This window comes from Denticeps clupeoides, chromosome 15 (assembly GCF_900700375.1).
Source record: "Denticeps clupeoides chromosome 15, fDenClu1.1, whole genome shotgun sequence".
Taxonomy (NCBI): domain Eukaryota; kingdom Metazoa; phylum Chordata; class Actinopteri; order Clupeiformes; family Denticipitidae; genus Denticeps; species Denticeps clupeoides.
Window position 1 is genome coordinate 15428315 of NC_041721.1, and position 13161 is coordinate 15441475.

Sequence of the window (13161 nt, forward strand, 5' to 3'; positions counted from 1 at the left end):
ATGACAGGGTTACAATATGGAGAAATATGAAACATAAGCAGAGGTGCAATGATGGGGACAAGTGTAGTACCTGGGCATCCAGCTCCATGATGTGGGCCACCTTGTTCCAGCCGAAGCCCACAAAGCGCCGGTCGTACTCGGGGCTGTCCCTCCGCACCATCACATATGGCTCAAAATCCGCCTCCCACTGGACCCTGTAAGGCGTGGTGGCTGTACGCCATTTGGCAAAGTTGGTTGGGGCGTGGCCTTTTGTCCAGACATGGTACCTGTGCGACAATATATATTATATATATATATTTTATAATAAATCTCTCAACAGCTCCTCAAAATCCTGTATCAGAAACTTTTTTTTTGCTGATTTTATGATTTTCCATAGCTGAGTAATTTACTATTTTACATTTACATTTACTAGCTGAGTAAACCAAATGAGAAAAAATCCAGATAACAGTTCTGAAGACCAGAACACAGGCTCTTGAACTTGATGTGAAGCATCAAAGCAAAGTCTGACATCTGAGCAAGACTTGGCTGTTCTCCATTATGAACTCCGGTTGGACGGTACCAACTGGTATAGCGTAGCAGCCCAGTTGAGATGCAAATAGTAACAGCTGGACTGCTGGACTGAAGGAAGGACTTGGAAGGAGGAACAAGGCTGGATGGAGCACTGACATGAGTTACTGGATCATTTGTACAGCACACACACTGCTGATCAGGCCTGCCATGACCAAAAATTGTGCAAGCAGCATAAAGTGCTCACGCTGCAGAGAGGTTCATTTGGACTGTTTACCTGAAGGTGAAGAGGGTCCCCATGTCTAGCTGAGACAGAAGCTCGGCCTTGGATTTAGGGAAGGACAAGCGATATCGCAATGTCTCAAAAGCTGGGACCACCAGTGCTTTCTTGGTGTTGGCCATGTCCAGCTGTACAACGGACTTCCTGGAGAAGGGATATAAAAAAAAACTGTATATATATATATGTGTGTGTGTGTGTGTGTGTGTGTGTCTGCAGAAAGCTGAAGGCTAAATCCCTGCTTCTGAAGAATAGCCAGCTGGAATACTTACACATGCCAAACTAAATTAACTGGTTGAGTGAAGATATACTTGGTGAGGGAATGCATTTTGAAATCCTTTAATAAGGGTTGGGAGCTACATCTGCTCCATCAGGAGGCGCGCTCACCTGAGGTACTCGTACAGGCCGTACATAGGCAGGAAGTCGATGTCAGACAGGAACATGTAAGGTGTGTTGACCTGCTTCATGGCGACGTTGCGCAGCAGGTTAACTGGGTAGAACTGGCCCTCCTTGTAGACGATGTGGTATCCCACGTTGCCTCGGCTCATCAGAACCTCAGAGCCCTGAGCGTAACGCAGGAACTGCTGGGCCTCGGCGTCCGACAGGTAGAGAGCCAGGCTGACAGGGCCCTCCCAGTGCTTACAGATAGCCTCCAGCATCTGCAGCCTGCAACAAAGACACACAAACAGGTACAGCCATTAACAATCATTACACACGGACCAGATCTGTGCTGTAACACTGCAACAGACGGCAACAGAACTGACTGGTTATACTTCAGCGTAGTTCTGGAGTCATTTTCGCCTTTTCTGACCTGCAAAAACCACCTCTCACTCAATCAGTGTCAAATGGAGACGGAACAACTTTCCCATGCCAGTCATGCACACAAACTTGCCCTTCAGTCTTTTTCATCCACACCGACCTTATCAACGAAACCAAGTCGATCCTGCTCCTTTCAAACACTGACCTCATCACGTCAATAAAGCCCAGCCCTTTTCTTCTTTAATGGTAACCTATGGAATACAGACGGCTGCATTCTGAAGGAGCGAATGGCGAGGAGCCTCCAGTGTCTGCTCTTTGTTGCTGATCACAGCTTCAATCTGCTGGAGATTAGGCAGAGGATTGATTCCTCTTCAGTGTCCTGTTGCTGTAATCTTGATTCACACTCAAAGACACCCCTGTTACCGACACTTCACTCTACTGGCTGGATAAAATGCTATTTTTTACTGCGAGTCACATGAAATCGTATCTATATATATAATTTCCACTGCTTTACATTTGCTTCACTTTCATTTTGCACTGCAATTTATATATTTTATCACTTTTCTTTTACCATTATTTTTAATGCTCTATTTTCACATGGTTGTGTTTGTGTTTCCTATTTGTAAATCACTTTATATTGGCCCAGTGTATGAAATGTAACAACGATCATGTTGTAATTGGTGTTCTTGTAGCTCTGCAGTGATTATTTAGGGTTGGTGGTTTTTAAAAGAAACATTTGCTGTTTACCAGGAGTGAAATACTGCCCCCTAGTTAAAATTCTCCAGGGGGGGCAGAATTGCACTTTCAATGTCTCATCTGACTCACTCACTTTCAGTGAGCACTGAGTTCTACATCTCAGTGTATTATGAACTTCAGAAATATAGTGCTGGGTATTTGCAGAAAAATATGCCCACTTGCCCAAAAAAAGAGAATTATGTATACACAATGAAAGCTACTAATTTAGATGCGGGTCCTGTGACTAATAGCATCTCTGGTCCCCTTGGTGATTACCGTGCTTTATCCTTCAGCTGCAGCAGACAGCTGGGAAAACAGCAACAGTTATTAAAAAACGTACAGAAAAGGTCAAGGTTGTTAAGTCCTCTGGGTGCTAAATAAAAAGTATGTGCTCAGACTGCTTGAAAAAAAACTCTTGTTATTTAGTTTGACGTTACATTAATGTGTGATTAAATTTCAATTAGTCGTGTTTGAAAAATTACTGAGTTACTCAAACACAACAGGTTGCAAAACTAAAAGAAAAAAAAAAAAGCAGATTAAAGTCTTATAATTCCTCCTGTATTATAATTTCACCTTGGAGACTGTTCTTTGATTCTGATCAGAATGAAACCTCCCCCGGAAAAGTCCAATTAATTATTACTTTTTCCAAATCTATGCTTGATCCCTCGCTATGAGAACAAAAAAACGTATTAGCATATAAATCACCAGGTGGAGAAAATTCTTCTGAGTCGAGAAAGAGGTGAGTTATCTATATTGAATCTAACTTAATCTGATCAGTGGGCTGCTACGAAAGGAAAGAGGGTGGCAGATCCCACGAAGACAAAAATATCATTATGTTTACCCTGTGTCTGCACAGTCTGACACCTCCCACAGGACCATGGACTGCAACCAATAAAAATAGTTGTGTATACACAAATACACACTATAGTCTGAACAAACAATCAGCAATTGTGCTTTTTACAAAAGAAGTACAGAGTCTCTGGCCCATAAGCACAAGGTGTTGAAAACGGGCCAATTCTCGCTACATGGCATCATCAGCAATCTAAAGATTTCGTGATCCATGATGAGTACGGCGCTTCAGTTTTAATTGCATTAGTCCCAAATCTTGTGTATCATTGCATCTCATTATGACAGAATGGTTCCGTCAAATTAAGAATATGCGAGTGTTTATTTGGGGGAAAATGCGCTTGCATCGCTAATTAACTGAAACAATAAAACTCATTTACTATCGCTGGTGTGTAAATAAGCAGTTCGCGGTTATCAGTGTTTGTCTGATTTGTCTCTCTCTGTCGGCAGCGATGAAGTCAGCAGTCATTAGTGAACACAAAAGGGCACTGATTTCTTGTAGACACTGGGGAGCTCACAGCTCAGGAATGGGTTAGATTGAAAAGAGCCCAACAGAACCCTGGGACATCACTCAGTCTATCACTGGAGGCAATACAAGGACATCCCTGACATCTGAAAGACAACACAGACAGACACAGACTTGGGCGTGTGTGTGTGTGTGTGTGTGTGTGTGTGTGTGTGTGTGTGTGTGTGTGTGTGTGTGTGTGTGTGTGTGTGTGTATATATATATATATATATATATATATATATGCGTGTGACATTTCACCTTTATATATATATATATATATATATATATATATATATATATATATATATATATATATATATATATATATCTATATATATATATATATATATATATATATAAAGGTGAAATGTCACACGCATATATATATATATATATATATATATATATATATATATATATATATATATATATATATATATATATTAAAAAAAAAAATAAATAAAAAAAAATAAAAAAAAATAAAGGTGAAATGTCACACTTTATTCCTTGGGTGGAGATTCTTATGCATCGCTTCTCGTGCGTGTCTATCTGGATGTCACAGTTGACAGGTGCTTTTTGTCTTTGCCTCAGAGTTGTGAAATCTCATTTTAAGCACCACAGACACGCCGCCGAGAATTGAAATACATTTCAAGCAAAGCCACTTTATACATAAAATGTTTGTGTGTATTTCAGCTCTTTTGTTGCAAAGGAAATACTTTTTTTTTGGTGTGTGCCTGACTATATCTAATGGTTCTCGCAGAAATGCTAGCACATAAAATAAAATACAAACCTGAATACAGAGGTGGCAAAAGAAAGATTCTGGAGAAGCTACCACCACTAACACAAGATGGAAAACCGATGTCCATCTCGCCAATAATTTAACAGAATTGTGGTAATCTGTGAACACCAAAGACGTGTATCGGCACTTGGAAATCTGTTCTAGTTAGGGATTTATTTCAGACACTACCTGTCCATGGAGAGCTGGGCCACCAGTGTCACATCGGTGTTGTCTGCGCTGGGCTGGTACTCATAGTGCAAGAAGTAGAGGTGTGTACGGTGCACTGTGAAACGCTCCCGCCGGAATTCGTAGCACGGATCATCTTCGTCCAGCTCAGACAGAGTCTTCTGCAGCTGAGATATCAAACACACAACAACAGCGAGAGTGTGGATGGGTATGGGAGATATGACAGGGCAAAGCTGTTCAGAGTGGAGCAGAAGTGTCTTGAATTGTATACGTTGATTTATAGGGACAGTATAGCATATGTGTACAGTGACCTGGTGACACCTCATCTCACAGCAACTGAATCAGCATCGAAGAGTATGATCTGCTGCCCGCAGGAGAGAACTCCATCAGCGGTACTGCCAATTCCTGAGTGACTTCATTAAAGCACTTCTTCCATTAATGTGATTTAAATAGCCCTTCAAAGTCTGCAAAATTGACTGAACAAACTATTTCCAGAGTTAAGGACACATTTAATTGATTAGTGTGATGTGGTGGGGGAAAAGGACTTCTTTGAAAAATGTCAGTAATTTGTAAAAAAAAAGTAATTTGATTAATTAATTAAGTAACCTGGAGATGGCACATCATTAAATCCAGCCTAACACTGCAGCGCTCTGGGACACCATCTGCATGCAATAGCGTAGTTTATTCTCTTCCTGAAACTTTTCTTCTTTGCATTAAAAGCAGGCCGACTAACAAATGGTTTGCTTTCCCCATTTCCCTTGTTCCAGACCGCAGCACTGCAGAGTGATGCGCAGCCTATCTAGTCCCCTGTGGAATATTACCTAGACATACCTACACAGTCTATGCTAGGTGCTTTTGACAGAATTCTACCCTGTCTCCATCCAGGACCCCGCATACACACACCCGCCGACGGCTGACATGCCTGAGAAGAAATGGTCTCATTATGAAGACCCCCCGTGGGGCTCCGCTGACATTATGGAGTGTGCTTAAGTCCCTCCGTGTGCTGCTCCTGAGGTAAGCACACAGCTGGAAGGGAAGCCCACTCTAATTGGCCCAGCATCTCTTCCTGCTCTGACACCTCCCCGCTGTACCTCTACAAGCCACCCCCCGTTCATTCTGATCATATAGCAGGACATACCGACAGCAGTCAGCCGCTGTGGATGGGCGTATAGAAAACAGGTACGAAATGTAATTTACAAAATTTTGTGTCTAGTTTAATAAAAGTACGAAAGTACTACTAGAGAGAAATTTGTGTCTACATCCCCATTTGTGGCTACATCCCCATACAAAATGCCCAAGAAGAAATCAAAATAAAAGTAGGGTGCGTGTCAGAACAAGAGTAGGATGCATCCCAAACTGTAAAAATTTACGACAAGTGGCTAGTGCATGGAGACTGTGACTCCACCTACGTTCTCGCTGTTGTGATCGGCCTCGCTGGGGCAGCCAAAGAGCTCCCGCCTCAGCAGGTTCCCATCGTACTCCAGGAAGGTTAGGTAGAGGTTCCGGAAGAACTCCACATGCTTGTTCTTCACGCGGAGCTTCTTCGGTGAGTTCCAGTGAATCACCTGAGGAAGCGAGAAGGAGGTGGGCACAATAGCAGCTATAAAAAGGAGGTGACACACACACTCATGGGAACAAACCTCCAGTTTGAGTGCATGAAACTGGTATTGTGTTATTCAAAATGTTTTGAGTTTATTAATGACCACATGCCTTCCACTTTTTGGTATATGTGATAGATGTACCCCTGCACTCACATACACATCAACACAATAGCAGGGAAGGTTCTAGACATGGCAGAAATCAGACAATCAAGATGTGTATGGAAAAATGCAGCACAAAATTCGTAGTATACAACACTACGAACTGACAACATGAATGACCTGTGACTGGTTAGGGCCGTGCGATGTGGCATAAAATTCATACTTTGATGTAAATGTAATCATAGACAGTCATCATACCATGGGCTGTCTATAATCATACCATGCAGCCCTAGAACTTATTTTGTCTCATGTCCACGAGACTCATGAGAGGGTGGGTGGCCAGTTAATGGTGAGGTTTTTTTTTCCCCTCCTTGTTTCCCATCAAATAAATGCTTTCCTGTTATTTCTTTTTCCCCTCTGATTTACACCTTCTCAGGCTTATCCTCTCAATCTCTTACTAAGGATCAAATTTTATCTCTCTATTATACACACATTTTGCCGCAATCATTCTCTGCTTATGCTCTCCATTTGTAGCTCTGTTTCTTACCGACACCTTCTTTTTTCACCTTGAGATCTCATATCCCTCTTACTCGACCATCCAATCATTCTTCACCACCCCTTACCTCTTAGGGTCTCATCTGTCTCCTAAATGCAGAAATGTACACACACACATCTCTCCCCCGCCCCTTTCTCACCTTCAGGTCTGACACATCTTTGTAGCACTTCTCAGAGCGGGTGTGATCCGAGAGCTGAACGTTCCAGAAGCAGGGCAGTTGGTGAACCAGGAAGGGGTTCTGTTTGATCACCGCATTGAAGATGTCCTGTAAAAGCCATTTCACTGCAGTTTACATTTCATTACATCAGACGATGTCTCGCCAGTCAGTAACGACGCCCATCAGTCCACTCGCTTCAAGGCGGCGCATTACACAGACACTTAAAAGGGGAAAATATCAGCTCAATGGCTGTGGTTTAATGAAGCAGGGTTTGTGGTCTGTGCTCTTCTGTGAAACTCAGATCCAAACTGATGAACACCTACTCAAAGTTAGACCCCTACGTCCTAAGGAGACATTAAAGCTTTAATCCATTTAATGAATGCATTGATAAGGTGGTGCTGGATTGTTATCCAACCAGTCTTCAGAGGAAGGAATTTGTGTGTATTTGTGAATGTGTGTACATGTGTGTAATTGGTGGATTGTAATCCTATGTGTCTTCTAAGTGGAGCATAGCGGGGAGCGCCTAAAATCTTAAAAGGCTTTTACATGCTGCTTTCATTTATAAAGTGCATATTAAATTGATTACATAAAAGCACATTTTATGAAATCCGCAAAGCTCAAATTGGCCTTTTCTTGACATTGTTTTATCCCTTAAATTATAGGTGTGTTTATTTTAATATTTCAATAATGCCATTTTCAAGGTGTTAATGTGAATAACTTCCATATTTGGTCAGATTCTGCAGGGAGTAGCTGTATATCCCAGAAAAACATATTGACATGATCAGCCTGAACAGATTTTAATACACCGGTGTGAATAATCCTAGATGAGTCTTATGCTAAATGACTGGGCTTTGGTGCAAGAAGTCAATGAATGAAAACTCCTTGTGAATATGGTGAATGCTGGTGAAGTCATGCCGGCTGTGAAATTCAGAATATAATAGAACACTGACATATTTACATTAAAATAACCTATCTGATTGATCACGTCTAGACCTGGATGGTATCTTGAGTGTCAGGTCTGTTTTTTAACTGTATATAACTAAGAGATAAGGAAATGACATGGCCTGTGGTGTACTGCATGTGGAAGGGTTTTGGTTGCTGAACCAGCGCTGAGTGACAAATGCATACATTTATCAGGTGACCTTCTCCTAAAGCGTTATGACTGAAGCCCCCTTTTAAGTGAATATGCTTTATGCGGCTATAATGTGACATTTTTGAAAATGAAAAAAGACATATTCACGCCCCAATGGCCTCATAATGTAATATATACATTTTTGGTAAATAATAAATTAATTTCCAGTTTGCTAGCATTGCAGATGATTTGCTTTGATTTCAGTCTTCACACCAATAATTTCTAAAATCTGATTTGTAGAAGGCAGATCGTATGCTCATCTGCCATCTGCTGGTTCTGCATGGCTGTGTGTGTTACCTGGTCTGCTAGTGATGTGGACAGCATGCTCATCAGCTCTCTCTCTGCTGTGAGCCTCCACATCTGTTCCCATCTAAGCTTCCGCAAGTGGTCTAGCAGGAGCAGAATCACCCCTGCACACAGTAATATTAATATGTATATGCTGTAGCACAAATGCCCTTTCAACAAATCCAGACTTTAAGAAATACCATCAATCAGACTTAAGACACACACAGTAAACCCTCCATGTCAAACAGGTCCTCAGGACAGAAGCCTGCTGCAAAGCATGTATACTAATACTGAAATCAGAAGGGGCAAAGAACCCAGTCACCTAGTAAAGGTTCCGGTTGACTGGTCCCAGGGATAGTTGGGCTGTCCTCCATTTATATTTTTTTGTTATTACCTCAAAATAAAGTGGTTGAGGCTCCACTGTAGATATTTTCACATAGAATATGAAAAGCAGAAATAAAGTTGCTCAAATCAAAATACAATAAATGGCTCTCAAATTCCTCCCAGGAAAAAACTTGAATTATTTGTTGAAATGGAACAAACAAAATTGTCTTTCACACCCCACCGTACACCATCTGTTGCAGCCAATGGGACGGATGAACAAACTCTGTCTGCAGGTTTGGGAGTAATATCTCTCAGACTTAATAATACATCAGTTATAGGGTGGCAAGGTGGGGGCACAAGGGGCTGCCGGTGCTGTTGTGGCTGGATTGTAGTTAAAGGACAGGAGGACAGCTTTTTCAGGAGTCAATAATGGATGCCTTCCTGACGTTGTATGTTCCTCTCTCCACTCTGCTCATCAATTGCATGATCGTGTGGTATCACGCGGCATGGTGCTCTGTAAACACCTAAATGCCTCACTGCTGTTGGGCCCGGAGTCAATAGGAAGATTAACTTCACGCTTCAAAGTGTTGTGGGAGTGCAGCGGTATACGGAAGGCCTCGTAAGCCTGAGAGAAAAAAAAAGGACCGTAGCATTTGATGAAAACAATACAAAAAAGCTGGAGGGTGGGTGGGGGCTTAATAAGAACGTAATGGAATCCATTTAAAACCAATTTGGCCTCTTTTTTTGCTGATAAGTTTCACTAGTGTTACGGTTTTAGAGGCCAGCACAGTTTAGAAGGCTTTAAGGAAAATCCCACAGGCTTATATATAAATGCAGCAGACCTAAAACCCACACTCAAGAGACCATGACTGACCTGTGTTAAAGCCTCTGCCCAGGGCGGGCCACGGCCGATGGTTTTTCCACAAGTTTCCCAGGTACCAGTCACTCTGGTTCTCCACCAGACCCAAAACCTGTTGACCTGCAGTAGGACAACATACACACACGATTACAAAACACAGATAACGTATGCTGGTTTGCCAGTGGCCACAAGTACAACAAGTCCATATACACTTCTCGTCTATTTTTAATGGAGCGAGGGCAGCAGACCTTTGCGGGGAATTATGGGATTGACATCAAAATGAAATGAGAGGTGAAATTTATGTAAATGAAGAGAAAATGTGCCAAACAGCTGCCAATCAGCAAAGTAACTTTTTATGATGGCCAACAGTTTTTATAACACCTTTTCAGAGGAAAAATCACTCTGGGAAAAAAAAAGAACGGCTGCTGCATTTACAACTTGTCAATATACCAATCAAAAATGTTAACCCAGTATTTCCCAGAAAATTATTATTGTGACACACAGAGCCGCGTAGCTGCATGTTTCAAATGAAACATGCAGCTCAGCACAAACTACATAAGTAGGACTAGCCTTTTTTAATAGATTCACAAACACAAATCATTATCAAAAGACAAGCCTGATTGTGGCTCCACAAGTTATCATTTCATGCACTAACTGCTCTTCTGTCCTTAAAACCTCAACAGTACTTTTGTTGTTTGGCAAAGAAGCTGGAACCTCCAACCAGGAATATTTAGCATGCCATTGTGGTTCCTTGTTGTGACAATCACTTGTGACATAGGTTAGACCTTCCTTCACTGCCTCAAGTTCCCTCTCCTCAGCAAGCATAACCACATCTTGGCTCACATGCTGCTCCAATGCTATCCCACTTCCACAACTGTAAGAGATATTGACCGGTGGTCCAAGTGCTTGACTGCTGGACCTAGGCACATTCTAGTCTGTGTAATGCTTGTACCTTTTTTGCCCCACCAGTGAGCTCCTCATACTTCACAGCCGCTGCTCTCATTGACCTGGCAAAATGAGTCTTAGACATGTGGGCTGATACAGCAAGTTCCTGAAAGAGGTCAGGGTGGATTGCCAAAGACCATTTTTCCCCATCGATTGTTCCACAACACAATGATTCTTGCCATTGTCTTGCCAGTTCTGGAGAAAGTCTGCTGAGGAAATTTTCCTGCTCATCAGTGCATTTCTTCTAGCACTCATCTTGCTCTAATCCACATCATTCTTTTGATTCTTGCCACTCCTCTTTAATTCAGCATTAGTTTACAGGTAAAAGTATTGTTCAGGAACAACCCCTTTCTTTGGACAGGAAGGTGGCTTTGCAATATGCCCCTCATCAGGAGCTTCGAGACACCTCACACATGCCCCAAGCTTCTTCATAGCCACTTTCTTCTCTGTTAATTTTAATACTGTAAACTGTTTGCAGAAGTAAAGTGGTTTCCTGTGTGTTCCATCGCCACAGACCACACAGCCAGCACAATCGTCAACAGCTCTGGTAGAACTGCTCCTGCCATGTCTAGGTTAAGCTCCTCTTCCTCTTAGTTCTTCATCTCTCAATTGCTAAGGCTGCTCATATATGCTTTCTTGCTCTTTGAGAAAATCCAAAAGTTTAATCGAATCTGTTTGAGCTGCCAGACCATGTGATTCAGCAGCAACATGTACAAGCTACTCTTTCTTGAGAGACTCTGCCGAGACTTTCAATTGACTTTGTCACCAAGGGGTTCTTGATAGCACCTGTGTTGCCAAGGTCGCTCAGATCTTGAATTGTTTTCTCCACAGCTTGGATAAGTTCCACTATCCTGCATGGCTGATTTCCTCTAACAGCTGGAATCTTCTGCAGCTCCTCCACTATCTCAATAGCAAAGGATTTTTGGTTTCCATAACAGTTCTCTAAAACACCGTAAAGGGGTTACTCCGGAATTTCATGTTTGTCCTGTGTAATGTTTCCTGATCATGTTCACCTGTGTCTGATCATATACAGCTGCCCTGTTCGTGTCTGTTCACCGTCAGGTCATTGTTAAGTGTTACTGGATGTCTGTCCCTGTCCTGTTCATCACATATTAAATCCCTGTTTCATGACGTCATGCGAATGTGTCCTTCTTCCTTGTCATTTCCAGTAATCGTTCCAGATAACCTGCCTCGCCATGTCAAACCAGCATGACAGTTATAAGCAAGGGGAAGGACCCTCATGATCTTCAATATTGTCCAGTAGCTGCATCTTTTTTTACCTCTCTTGAACCAATTTGGCTTTCTGGAAGTGAGCTTTGGAATGGAGAGTTCAAGCTCTTTCAAATGACTCTGAATATGCTTGTGTTCAGATGATGGTATCCATTTCTTCCATTGAGTATGTGCATCCTTTGCAGCAACTACCAGCCATTGGAAATGGTCAAGCATAAAGTCATATGCATCCTGATTGACACTGTCTTCAACTGCAGTGACACGGGCACATTCAGTGTCTGCTGCCTGCAATGACATGGAAATCTCATCTCCCTAGTTGGTCCAAAGAATTTGCCTGACGTAGCTTTTGACTTTAGTAAGTTTTTCTCAGGTCAGCCTCTTGTTTTTCTGTTAACATCAGTTGCTCGCCAATGTCCAGTTCTGCTTCATGGTTGTCAATAATGCCCACCTCAACATAATAATTTGCTTCCATGATTTTCTCGGCTTCTCTTTGGACTTTGTTGAGACTTCCTCTGAGTTCCACAGACATGTCTTAAATTCTCATTATACTGTTTGCCAAGCATGAGAAGTTGTTTTGCTGTCATCCTGTCGATCTTCAACTGCTCAACTGACATCCCAATAGTTAGCTCAGCCGTGTTCAGAAACCACCTCACAGCACTCGAATAAGCCTCCACAAACAAAGCTGCTCAATCACCTATCCTACGCACCCGCTCTCCTCGAAAGCATGTTGCAGGTGTGATGTCACACAGGACTTCTCCTAACACAACTTTAACTTTACAAGAACATGTTAATTACTCCAAGACATATTCTATTTAAAGCTCCAAGCCCCATATTTCAGTTGTGGCAAATTAAATGACAAAAAATTACATCAAAAATTTAAACAAAATTTCTGCAGACTCTTCATCAGACATGAAGTTGTAAGAACGGCAGGGAAAAGCTACATCTCTGTAGGCACCTGGCTGTGGACAAAAGCAACTTGCTTGCATATTTCAGACACCTCGGAAGCTCGAAAGATGACTCTGGCTTATATATTTGCTCTGCCTCAGTGAACGCGCTCCGTCAGTAAGTTAGTGCTGTACATACAATGTACAGCACTTACAGGACTGGGAGTCACACCGACCCCACCCAAGACCAAATATATGAGTGGCTGAGCACAAACGGTGTCTCCATTCAATCGTCGTTTCAGCGTTTAATACCAGAACCCCGAGCACTGGTGCAGGAACTATTTTAAAGTGCGAGGCTGCAGGTGCAGCCACTCAAGGGGGCGTGGCCTGCACTCAGCGTTCCGGGTACTCTTGTCAGGTGCACGGAGCCGCAGCGGAATCCGCCATGACAGCTGGTGTAAAGCTGCATGTTGTTAAGATCTAAAAGATCCAA

General features: G+C 42.3%; 1 protein-coding gene across 12 annotated transcripts in view; it reads right to left on the reverse strand.

Moving 5' to 3' along the window:
• Positions 1–13161, reverse strand: part of LOC114764300 (LARGE xylosyl- and glucuronyltransferase 1) — a 58038-nt gene that overhangs the window by 1171 nt on the left and 43706 nt on the right. For all 12 annotated transcript variants that reach the window (XM_028953826.1, XM_028953828.1, XM_028953824.1 and 9 more), the window contains 8 exons: positions 9625–9729; positions 8439–8551; positions 6992–7117; positions 6006–6161; positions 4600–4763; positions 1172–1450; positions 785–931; positions 71–266 (listed from right to left, as the gene is read on the reverse strand). In XM_028953826.1, the coding sequence (XP_028809659.1) occupies positions 71–266; positions 785–931; positions 1172–1450; positions 4600–4763; positions 6006–6161; positions 6992–7117; positions 8439–8551; positions 9625–9729 (1286 nt within the window). The remainder of the gene's footprint in view (positions 1–70; positions 267–784; positions 932–1171; positions 1451–4599; positions 4764–6005; positions 6162–6991; positions 7118–8438; positions 8552–9624; positions 9730–13161) is intronic.